Genomic DNA, 14,273 nt, shown 5'->3' with positions numbered 1-14,273 from the left:
CAGTTTTGGGCAAAGGATTCCTGTAAAGCATTTTTACTTAAGGAAGACGCCTGCTTTAAGATGCCCTCTCACTGGTTCCAGACAGCTGTCAGTCAGTTTAGCAGCAGAGGAACAGCCATGACAGACATGACTGAGCTAGAGGGAGATCTGGAAGCAGAGACAGCGAGAAAGAATGAGTGACGGAATGAAAGAGAAAGAGATATTACGATCGAGAGATGTTGAATGAAAGATAGAGGTCCACCACAAACAGTAGAACCACATGTTCCCCCTCTTTCATCTTCCAGGCCTGGCAGGGGAGAGTAAAGCTGGATTTAACCCTTTGAAGGCAGAGATGAATTGCTGGCAGCAGGGAGGCAGCCCTCGGGAGCCTTTCCACAGGGGCCATTAATAACGTAGCAGTGACTGGCTTTATTTAGAGGGAGCGGCCTGGATGACAGGTCAAAATTCACAGCCGCATGCACATTCAAAACTGGAGAAGAGCAGGTTGCTTTCCTTTCGTGTTTTCTTCCTTATTTAGTTCATTAGAAGCCAAAAGCCTGTTGAATAGCAAAGAGGTGAGTGATGTTCAACGACAGCTCAGCCTTAAAATGTCAACACCAGCATGCTCAGTGACTTACTTTGACATAAATTTATTAGATGTAGCCTATCGTCTCACATCCGACATTTAGAATTAATCTTACGCCTGATGGGAAAAAGTTCCAGAATCTGACAGTACACCGAAGGGTACTTCTCAGAGTACATAGAAGGTAACATCCATTTCCTTAAGCAAAAGATGAGCACTCCCTATGAGAGAAGGAGGAGTCTGATACAGTAGGTCATTCTGGAGCCTCTGGCACCACAGATTTTCACGCCTTTGATTATGAAGCTCTAAACTGGACTAATTATCACGGTAATTGGTCAGAATAAACAATATGGCTATATCTGGGTCATCTGCATCTCCTTAGTAAAGAGCTTAAAGAGAGCAACCACAACAACAAAAGTGCAAAACTGAAGCTAAAATTACAAAATCAGCACCATACAGTCATACACATAGCAGGGCCTGGTATATCCTCTGGCTGATAAAGAGGTTTCAAATAGTATCTGCAGAAATCTCACCAATAAAGCAGAGGCCTGTTTTATATCTTCCAGCTGCACTACATACATTTTGGGGTTTTGGAAACCCCTCAGGTGGAAATGTGTAACTGCGCCCAATATGCAGACAAACAAATTGTAACGTGGTTGTGCTTTGGACCCCTTGCCCAGGCAGATGAATCTGATGACTGCAAGTGCAATGAAGTCCTCACTCTCTGGGTGGGTAGAATGGCCCCACCTCTCCCCTCATCACCCAGCGCAATGCTACTCAGTGCAGGTGTCTGTTAGTTGACACAACAGAACTGGCGGTTGCCGCTTTCCTCCAAGAGCTATCAGCTGTCCAATGACGTTTCGTGAGTGGCAGTTTGAAAAAGATGTGGTGGCGCTTCACAGCTCTCGGAGGAAGCCTGTGCTAGCCTTCGCCCTCCTAACGCTGGTGGTATTGTGTGACCGGGGGATTCCTAATTAGTGGGTGGAATTGGATATGACTAAATTGTCTTTTTTTTAGTACTTCGATTTTCACAAAAAATGTTTCTCATATTCTAGCTTTAGTGACAAGAAAGAATGGTACGCAGCCCTAATGTAAGGAGTAGGACTAATCTGAATTTAATCTGACATCACTGACCACTGTATAAAACAATTCACAGCTGACAAGAGACAATCCAATCAGTTACAAAAGTACTGTTTAACTACAACCGTGGTTTATTTATTTTTAACCCAGTTTTTCTTTCCAATTTAGTCATGGTCATTTCCACTTAGCTTGGTCTCCCATCACACTATATGACCAATGTGGTATAATGAAGGCTGGCACATTGGTGAAGCTTGCTACCTCATCTACTGCTGATGCAGTATCACCAGACAGCTCAACAGACTTGGACAAAAATGTTAATTGCTAAGTATGTTACATCAGCTAACAGATGCCCACATTGGTTGGTTGGGGGTGGAGTAATTGGGTTATCTTACCCCCCCAGAGGGATATAAATGCCTATGCCCTCTTGGACTCCCAGCTACGAATGGATGTGGCATCATTAGGGATCAAACTCCTGATCTTCTGACAATAGAGCCAGTGCTTGGAGGGATTTCTGACCATATAAAATTATTTTGGTAACATTTGTAAAGGAAGTTTTAGCTCCTTAAAATCAGTATTAAAATGTTCTTATTATCTGGACCCTACTACTAAATTCTTACTAAAGTATGTACTAAAAACCTACTGGCCTATTATGCATCTTGCTGATTTTAGTAGGGTTTGGCAAACTGGGAATAGGTGTAGCTGGAAGAAGGGTAACATTAGATGATAATCATTTGAACAAGACTTCATCACAGATTCCATGCTGCAGAATGAGAGACTGTAATAATGGCTCCTGCAGTGTGCTTTTGTGGTTGATATGAACCTATAATGTGTGGATATGTGGTTGGAGGTACAAAGCACGACAGGCATGTTTCTTCACATTTCTCCTTTCCTACGTAGATAGTGAGTGGGTGTTCCAAGCCACAGTTCAAAGCGAATCTATCAAGATGAATATCAACGCATATCAAGATATTTTGCCCAGACATTCCGGCTACATTTTTCTTCTTCTCCCCCCTCGCTCCAAATCTCCAAACTGCCTTTTTTTGAGGTCAAACGTGCTGCCGCAGGGAGCTAGAACACGTGCCAGTTCCAAAAACTGTTCAAGATGCAGAAACAGAGCTTTAATAGAGCTTGCAGCTTCAGTTAAAGACCCCATACTACATATTACCCCAAAGCGTTTGGAACACGCTTATTATTATGAAAGTTTAATGAGGAGTAAGAAAAGCCTGCCAAATAAGTAATCAGAAACTCACTGTGAATGAGTAAAAGCAATGCAAAATAGAAGTTTGCAAACGTCAGACAGTTCATCGTGTCCGTCTGGTCACACACGTCAAGTCAACCTCATTTTCGGCATCTCGCCCCATGACATCATAGGAAAAAACACATGGGAGAGGAACTGGCTAGCAGCTCAGGCTTCCTCCAGTGAGGCAGCAGAAAGGCCAGTTGCTAAAAATACCTCCAAACAAATGTCTGAATCTGCTTAAACACACAATCAGAAAGGGGTAAGGCCCAAAACAGAATCTAAACATGTCCTTGATGTTTTGTGGTACATTGTAGGTGTGGGTTGTAGGAATAGACATGTGGTCCACGTTGCAGACATCTGGGAAAGTCTTGTCTAGGTCACTCTCCCATCTGCAGAGTCGAGGAGCAACACATGTAATGAGGAACTGCAGCTGCAGTCTGATCCCTCTTCCTGAAGACCCCATTGGGCACTAATGTAATTAGGGCTGTGTGTAATCTGTCTGTGCAAAAAGCAATTTCTTCTTTTACGGTACAATGAAATAATATAAGTCATAATATAATTCCGTTTTTTTTAGCACTTCAATATATGTATTTTCAATTGCCAGCTGAAAACAAAAAAATCTCTGCACTTTTCACAGATGATGCAGCCAAATTTAGGGTGAGATAAGCTAGGCTGCCAATTAATAATACAGCAACATTTCTTCAATTTTAGTATGTGCATAGTGTTCAGAACAAAAACATGGCTAGCTCAAACACAGTCAAAACACTGGCACTACAGTTTTCATATTCCATACTGCAGATATTTAGATATCTATTTTTGCTTAGTAGAGTGCAAAAGAATCTAAAGAAAGAATCAGAACTGGATTGGGCTTAATATAGTTGATACCTAATAATTCCTTTAACATATTGTGATATATTGGAATAATTATGCACATCAAATCCCCAGGCAGATGAATCGGATCATCAAATGTCATCAACATGCATTTACTTTAAAGTGCACTCTAAAATGCTCGATATTCATATAAATACTGAGAATTACAGAATAAATGGCATGTGGACAACAAACGTAAATACTTTTTCATAATCAACATTTTCAATTTTGAGACACTAAAAGTAATTATTTTATGTGATGTCTATTATTTCAAAAAGGTTATGCACTCTGGAGTAGAGGTACACACAGGATCTGTTTTTTCAGTCTCACTCCCACAAGATTTCAGCCCACTCCTGCAGAAAATTAGTACCGTTTGTCCAGCTCCCGCCCACAACCTACAGGTTTTTGTCCTGCTCCTGCCTGCAGTTCTGCAAAACTGGTTTCCATCTGTGCCAGTCACAACTGAAAATGACTGCCTTAGGTCAGACTAGACTTTAGTTTGGTTGCTTCTATTTAGAAATATTTCAGAAACTCTGTTTAGAATGAGTTTGTTACTTTTTATTTTTGTTTGTAGATATTATATATATATATGGGTTTTATATATATATATATATATATATATATATATATATATATATATATATATATATATATATATATTTATTTTGTGTGTGTGTGTGTGTGTGTGTGTGTGTGTGTGTGTGTGTGTGTGTGGATTATATGGATTATTCTACATCCAAATGTTGTCACACTCCTGTCAAAACTGGGCTAGTTAAATGCTCACTCCCACGTGTGACAGTGAAACATAGTCCTGCTTCGTAAGATACTCTAAAGTCTATATAAGGTTAAAACTAGTTAAATTCTTGCTTGGTTGCTTTTCCTTTCTCTCACATTCTCAGCCAGACATACACAGAGAGATGAAAATGTATCCTCAGAAGTTGGGCTAGAGGAACATGTAACACAGTCTTTCTCCCATCTGCTTGGAGACATACTCCAGTGGCAACAAACACACAGACACACACACACACACAAAGAGACCAAAAAAAGGAGCTAGCCTATCGATTTTCCAAGAGGAGTTCCATAAATCAGGAAGCTCGGGCAGCAGGGGAGGAGAAACGCACTGCCTGGAGGACGCTGATTTACGGCCCTGAACTAGCAGTTGCGCTTGTTAAACGAAGAAGATCACAGGTTTGTCTGCGTATCTGGCAGATGACGGGCTTGGGCTGGAGAAAATCCGTCGGCGCGTTGCAACAGGCTGGAGCTGGACCCTGCTGAGCGCTATTGCTGCAGCACTGCAGTCGGTACTGCCACTCACAGCAATCTAGCTTCCCTTAATCTGCTACCAATCTGCTCCCCTGCTTCTTAAACAACAGCAATGCACGTCACTCATCATGGCTCAACACACAGCAGTATGTTTTTTGTGCACAGACACAATGGGTTGAGCTTAGAAGGACTTGCTTCAAGATGTCTGCATGTATCTGCTCCCACCTTAATTTTGCAAGAAAAAACAAGGCACTAAAAATCGCCAACAGTAAGAAAAGATGCTGTTTGATAATTATTGCCTTAAGGTCAGCCAATATTACTTTGCCTGGCCTCATCTATTTTTTAATAGAAATGGGCCGAGGGAGATGCGGCTCCATTTTCATTGGCATTCTTACTAAAGGAGGAGTTTTCTCAAGCGGAGAAAGCCACTGAACACTGTAATGAATTTCTGAGGGACTGACTCTGGACACTGGGGGCTACCACTGCAATCATTTCCACTTTAAGGTGCAAAATGAAACTAGCTGCAAAGCAGTATAACTCCAGAATGCACCACAAACACGTCTAAATAAAAAAATATGAAATGTGAAATGGGCCTCTCATATAAAGATACCAGACATTCACTATTAACTACTTTTGTAATACAGCTATGTCACTCATAGCAGCACTAAGCTTTCTTAGGGGCTGTTCTAGGTAGAACCTGCCTTAACTCCACTTTAATGAATGAGTCTTCAGCCATGCAGTACATTCTTTCAGACATCTTCTGCCTATACGTTTACCACACAGCATTCGACAATCCCCTGAGACTGCAGACGAGTTCTTTCTTGACAGACAGGGGCCTTGTGTGAAGTACCTGGGCATAGCATGACTGTACGCACGGACATCAGCAAGAACCAGTGAACACTCAGTCTCTGGAGAGGGGCCAGCCGGGAGCGTTCAATTAAAGAGCCCTCATTTCTGAAGCATGGCAGTCTGGAGGAGCCAGGGAGGGAGCGGCAACAGCAGCAAAGGGAATACTGATGAGGAGAGAGAGCGAAAGAGAAGCGCCGATTGGGGTCAGCAGGGCGACGGCCAACTCCCCAAAGCTTAGGAACATATTCAAACAAAACTGGAGAAAGTCCACCTGCCGTTCTTTATTTGACAGGAAGAAGACATTTTTGATTTATTGTATCGGAGAAAAAAAACAGAGGGCCAGGTCAGCTAAGACGGAGAGGTCATTTTTGTCTCAGTTCAAGCGTAAAGCATATGCAGGACACATTTACATTTGTTGCAGCAGATGCTTGCATCTAAAGCACTTATGAGTCACTCACGTATAATCTAAGTATATGATTATGACAAGAAACAATTTGGCAAAAACAACAACACCACTTATCTGGTATGTATCATCACTTAGAAACAATCTGCACTCCTTGCAGACACAACACTTCATCTAAACACACAAGGACTCTTCAGCTCTTTGGAGGGAAGCCATAAAAGAACCATTCTGGATCACTAAAGAATTTTTCCAGTGATGGTCTTAGTCATTTTTGCAAATTACTTTTTAAAGTTTAAAGAACCTTCACATGAAATTGAAATGAAATGAAAGTTTTTTCTGGACCTGTACATAAGGAATGTGCACTGCGACTAATTTTCATATTTGAGTTTCCAAGTTCATCAACAGATATTCAGCTATCAGTGAAGAAGGGGTGGGGATTTTAAACAAGAAGAGAAAAACTAATTATTCTAAAATTAACACGGATCAGTGGCCTATCTTTTTAGGGGACAGCAGTGATCAAGACATCTGAAATTGTTTTACTATTTTAAAAAATTGCCAAGGGAAGTTGCTAGGTTTACATGTCAGATGAGGGACATAACAGAGATGCCTTCAATGAGATGAGCTAAAACTACAGCTAACCAGTAACTGTGGATGCTGATGGAGACAACTCATCCTCTATAGGCATTTTTCCTTCTTCAGTGAACGATGTGTCCACATGTTAGTTTGTCAGAGAAATGTATTTTAACTGGTTCTAGACCATCAGCATCAGTCAAGCCTACTTAGTGCCAAAAGCTGTGCTCTCTCTACCTTCTTAGTCACATCCTTAACAATGCATCCTTAGCAACAAGCCCAGGTTAAGGCACCTGCATTTCAGAGTAACAAAGTGCATCATACTTATTTGCAAATATGAGCAACATTTTACAGTTCTGTTAAAACATAAAAGCTGCATTTTCCTAAGCTACTGCTCTGTATATTTTCTCTGTCTTCTCATAATGAAACACATCAACTACTCAAACAGTGAATTCAGTATTTGAATAATGGCACTCTGAATGGTTAACCACACACCAAAGTACCCATGCATATCCCTTCAGTGCATCCAAGCGAAGAACCACTCAGGAATCTTTCTTTTTAAAAGGTACAGACTGAAAAGAAAAAAAAACATCAAGGAACAAGAATCAATATCTATTAACCCACACAGTCAGCTTCTAAGCAGCTGGTGCAGTATGCAAGGCACAGAACCTCATTGAGAATAGCTCATCTCACATCTGCTCAACCTGCCTCCAACAGACTGCCACCTGTGGAAGAGACCTCACCTGCCCAGCGGCCAGCCCTTCGTGCTGGGCTGAATCTGGCCTGGCCCTGGAGGCAGGCTTTGTCACCTGCCTGATTGGTCAGAATAATCAGCAGGGGAGATCTAGGAATGGAGGCAGGCGCTGGAAAGTACCTCTCCCTTGCGTGGAAAGAGCTTTCTGGGGCTGTAAAAGTGAGCGCCAAGAGTGCATTCCACTCTCACTAACCAGTCTAGACAGGTAGAGTGAAATGAAAGGGAAAAAGATTCAGGTTTCCCTGAATCTTGTTAACGTTTTTTGGGTAGGCCTACATGCAGATTCAACAACATCTCAGGAGAGCTAAAGTATACGTAAATACCACAGCTATTCTGTAAGGATCTACCAAGTATACAGTTACTCTGCAAAACAGCACGGTCAGAAAGTTAAACCTGCATACACTCAGAGATAGCTATGTGCTAACTGTGCGTCGCATAGATATACATACATAGATGCTGCACTGGGTGGATAGGGTTATATATAGAGGGAAACGTAGCAATTGGCACTCATCTGTGTGATGTTTATGTACAGATATGGCCATGTGCCTGTGGCTGTGAAGCACAGAACTCATTGTTGTAGTTGTCTTTTCTGGTTTTAAATTAAGCTTATTTCCTTTTTTAACTTATGCAGCGTCTGTTAAACAAAATTAATCAACGACGACCAGAATGCAGCGTTGTCTATCCTGAACATGTAATCTCCAACTTAATATTAGAGTTGACGTGATTAAAAATGAATACAAACAGGTGAGTGCTGTAATTTCAATCACACAGTCTCCTCAGTGTAGGCCTGTGCATGTTACATTCTATTACCATGGTACGTTATTGCACTTGTTGACTGAAGGAATGCTATGCTGAGTAAAAGCAGGCTGACAGCTCTGCACTTTCACACAATGCTTGGTGGGTCACAGGGCAACACTACCTCTATATGTAGGTCCTGGCATAAAAATGTTTATAAATGCCTGTGTTGGTTTGGGTGCTTGGTATCAGATAACTACTAAACCACAAATTCACTGTTTTCAGTTCAAACATACAGGGCGAATCATTACAAAGTGGCAAGGCTAGTAATGTTACCTGAGGTAATAGACTACTACCATTTGTCCATCTTTAAGACTTAAGATTGCGCATCACAGTTTATGCAGAGAAAGGCAATCATCTACAATGGCTTATTGAGGTCTGGTCCCATGTAATTCAGTATAAAGATATGCTGAGTGGTGCTTAGTGACAGTGAGCAGTGGTGGAGGTCACTGACTAGCGATGTCCATTGGTGCCAAATGTCGTTAAATTAAGGTCTCTGACTTTTGCATTGTAATATGTTATCCTCATGCTAAAGGCTAGGTTTGGATGTATTAAGCGCTGTAAAAAAATGAACAGCACCAGACTAGTAGTAATTCCCAAAACAGTAAATGTATTTGTTCACTTCAGTATAAAATAAGCTTCTTATAAGTGACTGAAATATTTCCATATATTTTTCAATTCATCTTACAAATTCTCAAGTTTAATAATCAGAGCAGGGGATGTAGTTGTGGCTCAATCAATAAACAGGCAAGGGCCAGCACTCAGGTAGATGAAGGGGATTGTGGGAGGATTACATGCACTGACCCCCGGTGAGAACTAGGAGCAAATGGTGCTATAAAGAGATTATGTAGTTACAGTGGTGGCAGCTCAGGTGTGACACTATATTCCAGAAAAGCAGGACAGGCACAGACAGGCCAGCTGTGTCAGCAAGGATGAACCCATGGGATCATCTTTATTAAATTATTATGAAAATGAACTCTGACACTTCAGCACCATTCATGTACTGTAAAGGAGAAGGGTGGAGGTGGTGTTTCTAAACAGGCAGGTTATTTCAGATGTTATTTGCTGTTCTGACACTGTTATCTATAAACATGGACAAAAGCACATCACACAGCTAAAACTGAAGCAGCAATCATCTCAAAGAGATGAATTTCATCCATACCTTTGTTAATTTGTCTAGATGACGTTATATCTAAGTGTCTTGAAATCGTTGCACAGTTTGCACGGTGCTAAAGTGGTGGTTATAAGTAGGGTAGAGATACGTGTTTATCACATACTTGCAATGTTTTTTAGAGATATTAAATGAGGTAGTGTTGTGAATATCATGGTGATCTTAATGTGGCTATGTTTATGGGTGTGGTGAGGATTCTGACTTGTCTTGACTTGTTTTGTAAGTATAACTGAGATAAACCTTATTAGCAAAACTTCAAGTGATACAACCACCACCAAATGTGGATGGATTGCACAACTGGTCTGTCATGTTAAACTACTCTGGATAGGACTGCCTGTTAAAAACATGCTAAAAGAGGTTGTCTAGTCCAAAAATCACTCTTCTTGACCATTTCAGAAAGAATACATGAATATTGAGATATAGTTTATCACCAAACGGCAAAAAATTTTGAGACATACAGTTCTGTGCAGACATCTTAGGCACCTGAGCACAGTGTTGCCACCATTTCTTTTGGCAATAAAGGTTTCTGGCTTGTAAAAACACCATATATCATCAGAATATATCATCGCTGTCCAATGAAAACCAGGCATCTCCCTTTTTTGCTATTTTTACTTTTCTGCATCATTTGAGTTCTGCAGTTCTCCTTTGTGTGAAAATTTCATGATGATTGGACCAACAGAAATACTCCAAAATGTCTTAGAATAAAAACTTTTTCCATTAACTTACATTGAAAGTGAAGAAAGTTTTAGTCTTCTCCTGTAAAGTTACTATTTTGGAGATACTTATTTTTCGTTGGACAGCAATGATATGCAAATTAATGTAAATATAGTAAAAAGTCACAGAATTATTTTTAAAGTTGTTAGCATCTTAATTAAAAGAGGAAAGTTTGGCTCCAACTGTGCCTTCAATGCCCCAGCCATTTGAAGGATTTGTAAAAGTCCATCACAAGCACACTTCACAGTATGAAGTATTGATGAACCAGGTATTGAATCATGACTACGAATAATAATAGGCTTCCTCGAGAAGAGAGCAAGAAATGGCAAAATAAACATACTGACGTACATGAAACTATTACTTATTGTATTAATGTTACATGTTTTGAGTCTTATATTAGTGTTTTCCACCCAGACAAACAGCTTTTTAATTGTAATTTTCTCAGATGCCCACTTTTGAACAGTACTGTGCATTTTTATTCATACTGCCCAGCCAAAGCTACAAGCTTCCATTGCTTGATGGTCACATTAGCCTCCTACCTGCAGTGCAAAAGTGAAGAAGAAAACTTTGAGCACTACACGTATCTTGTGCGGAGACTGCCCTGTGTCTCAAAGCCACAGAGCACAACAAGCAGCGTGACTTTTATAGAGGAAAGACACAGATGCTGATTGCAGAGAAACATAAAAGAAAAAGATGGCACCCCTCACCTTCTTGAAGAGGCGTCCAGAGTCCTCGCTGATCTGGGCGAAGCGTGGAATGATGTTGTTGAGGTAGAGGTCGCTGAGGGTGGCGTGGTCACGACTCTCCCGCTTCACCTGAGTTAGCAGCAAGTTCCAGCAGTTCACCGGAGACAATATGTTCTGCTCCTTTCTGCAGAAGAGATACAGAACTGGTTAAATTACAGGATCAACACAGCAGATTATGAGTGTGTCAGAAGACAGCGGTGGCATGTCCACTCATTTGCACAGATTCTTCTCCGTCAGCTGGTGGAACTAGAAGAAGACCTTTAACCAGTTCAGTGCGGTTGAGCTAAGAGGATATTTCTTATCATATGATTTGTCAAAAAATGAAACCACAGCTTTTGCATGAACACATAGCCTAAATGGCCATTAAGTACACCCTATTAATTTTTCAGCTTCAGGAAGAAAAACAAACATTTAACAGAAAATTACACAGAAGCCTCAACAACTAAATAGATGTATTGTTTCAGTATTTATTCTGCCATTGCCTTTATTACAGTTTCGGTTCCTGATAGGAGTTTTCTAGTTAAAAAAATAAAATCCATACTTCAGTCTTAGAAGTTGGTTGCTTTTTCCTTCTTCTCATAATCCAAGTAAACACAAATACGTTTAATGAGAGTGAGGTCTGGACTTTGGGGTTTGCAGTTCATTGTTCTGAGAACACCATCAGCTTCTTTGGCGTGTGTTTCTCATTTTTGTATATTACCTGTTACTGAGTAATGGCTTGACAGCAAAATATCCGTTCAGAGCCATAGCACTTTCTTCTCAAAGGAGGAGGATGTAAAAAAGTATTGGTGGCATTTTTTTTCAGAGATGAAAGCTTGAAGTATTGTTTACCTGTTGGTGACTTGGAGGTCTGGAGTCCCAGTTTGTCTAATTATTTTCATCTTTTTTTGACCTCCAAACCTGTTTTTCCACCTACTTAATTTCCTTTGACCTTCCCCATCTTTGCGCAATTGTGTGCGGCTAATATCACTGAGGTTTTATTGGTAGGACAATGTTTCTGTTTCTTCCCTCATTTTCCTTTGACTATCCTCTTCCTAGTGCAAGTGAATCATCTTATTCCTAATCTCTGGAAACACCAGTGACTAGTAGTGTATACTGCTGAGAAAACAGTCTGAATAAACGAGGTAAATCGCTCCTCAGCCCCATTTTAAAATCATACTCTAGGGCTACTGAGCAGCTCAACCATCTAAGCGTTGGCCTTTTCATTAGGAGATCACAAGTTCGATCCCTGGTGATGCTATAATCATCCGTAGCTGGGTCCCCCCTTCTCCCCATCACTCAATGCGATGCTAGTCAGCACAGGTGTCTGTTAGCTGACGTAAGAGAACTGGCGGTTGGCAGTTGGAGACAATTAAATTGGGGAGAAAATCGGGTAAAAATCCCCTGCCCCCCGCAAAAATAAATAAATAAATAAATTACACTATACCTTTGCAATATTGAATGTTGTTGCTCTCTCACTTAGAAAGCTGCTTATTATATAATGGCATGTAAATAGAAAGCCTGGATTAGGCATCTACTGAAGCAGCAGTACTACCATTCTGTGTTATTCATACAAAGATGGGTCATCAACAGGTCAATAAACACAACTCTTCTTCATGCTGTATTGTCTCAAACATGGAAATCATTTGAGACAAAGGTGCATAAACAGCGTTCTTCAAAAACACACCCTTGGCAATTTTTGGACAATTTTACTCGTTAACTTGCTGCCCTGTGCTCCTATCTGGATAAACCTGCACAGACAGCAAGGGAGCCAGGAGTGGGCTCATTCAAGTATCACTAATGTACATCAGATCAGCACTGCCGACAAATCTTCCCAAAAATCAAGGCTATTTCCTATTTCAACTCCAGTGACCCTTTCAGCCACTTACTTTGTAAACCTGAACTTTACTTTCACTTGAACAAAAGTAGTAGGCTACTTTTTTGGCTGATACACATGCAGTCTTTGTATGGAGCTATGTATAGACCCAGACAAGATAAACCCATTAGGCCTTAGCATGGAGCTGATCCACAGACAGTACAGAGGTGGGTCTTGGCTTGGGGAGAATGTTGGTAATCCCTGGACCGTTCCTAGAACATGAAGGCCAAATGGCCTGCAGATGCCAGGGCAGTTGATAAAGAAAGAGAGGTATAGAGGTTTACACAAGATCTAGACTACACAAAAGTGGTTGTTCCAATAGGTCTTAACTTATGTGGTTTTAACTGCTAAGCTGGTTGTAGACCAGTTTTCAGAGACATCTTGCACCAACGAAAGTTACACCTAGACGGATTATATACATTAATATATTCATTTCTGAAGGCTTAATATACACACAGCAGAGGATAAAAAGATAAAAGACAGTTACATAGCAACTTGCCAATTGAAAATCCAATGAAAAAGCAAAAGTGACTTGCAGCTAAATTACAATATACAGTCTGCTTAAAGTCACACTGATGGATGAACATCCATCCAAAGTTGAAAAAGGTCTAAATAAGAGAGTTTAGAGCTCAGTAGAACAGCTATTCTCATTTTGAGCCACAACCGTCCAAAATGCGTTTTGGGGTTGGTAACTCCCCTCGCTCTGGATTCACCTCAGAAGCACACCACAGCTCTTCACTCTGTGTGAGGGATGTGGAATAACGTCTGTGTTTCTATTGTAATCGTGTGCTATATCGCTAGCTGGGTCATTATCCATTTGGAGTGGGAAATCAGAAGGACACATTTTTTACAAAACCAATTTTCATCAACACCTTCTATCATCATGTATGCAAAAAAAGAGCTTAATGTTAATGTTTTATCCATGTTAATGATATAAAAGCAAACATGAACATTCTTATACGAATTCCTAAGTTAAACATCTTAAAAACATTATTTTATATTAAAATGGTTTCTCAAATGTACATACCAACTTTTTTAAGCCCTGCAACCTTTGTGACCTAGTTTCTCACTCTAAATGGAGAATGACTCAGCTCTGATTCATATAGGTCATTTAAGGTGAGGACATCATACAAGACACCTTCGAAATGCAAGGAGTTTTGAGATGTATGGGAATATTTGCAGACGTTCCACAGCTTCTTTCTAAACTCCAGTCATTTGAGAAAGTCTTCTTTTTCTCATGCTTTGTTGCATAGTCTCTCTCATCCACTTCGCCTCCAGAAGACCAAAATCCACTCATAAACTAAACTCAGACCACAACATAGCACATCTAAACAGGTTTTATGCCATTCCTACACTATTGAGTGGACCCTTCTGTGTGTATCCACTGTGGGTCCTTGCTGC

At 40.6% G+C, this 14,273-nt stretch overlaps 1 protein-coding gene across 4 annotated transcripts in view; it reads right to left on the bottom strand.

Annotated features, from left to right (window-relative positions):
* The window catches only part of srgap2 (SLIT-ROBO Rho GTPase activating protein 2), a 135,182-nt gene that overhangs the window by 50,480 nt on the left and 70,429 nt on the right, over positions 1-14,273 (bottom strand). For all 4 annotated transcript variants that reach the window (XM_017694733.2, XM_017694736.2, XM_017694734.2 and 1 more), the window contains one exon: positions 10,979-11,141. In XM_017694733.2, coding sequence (XP_017550222.1) covers positions 10,979-11,141 — 163 coding nt within the window. The remainder of the gene's footprint in view (positions 1-10,978; positions 11,142-14,273) is intronic.

This window comes from Pygocentrus nattereri, chromosome 21 (genome assembly GCF_015220715.1).
Source record: "Pygocentrus nattereri isolate fPygNat1 chromosome 21, fPygNat1.pri, whole genome shotgun sequence".
Taxonomy (NCBI): domain Eukaryota; kingdom Metazoa; phylum Chordata; class Actinopteri; order Characiformes; family Serrasalmidae; genus Pygocentrus; species Pygocentrus nattereri.
This window is presented reverse-complemented; position numbering and strand designations above follow the sequence as displayed.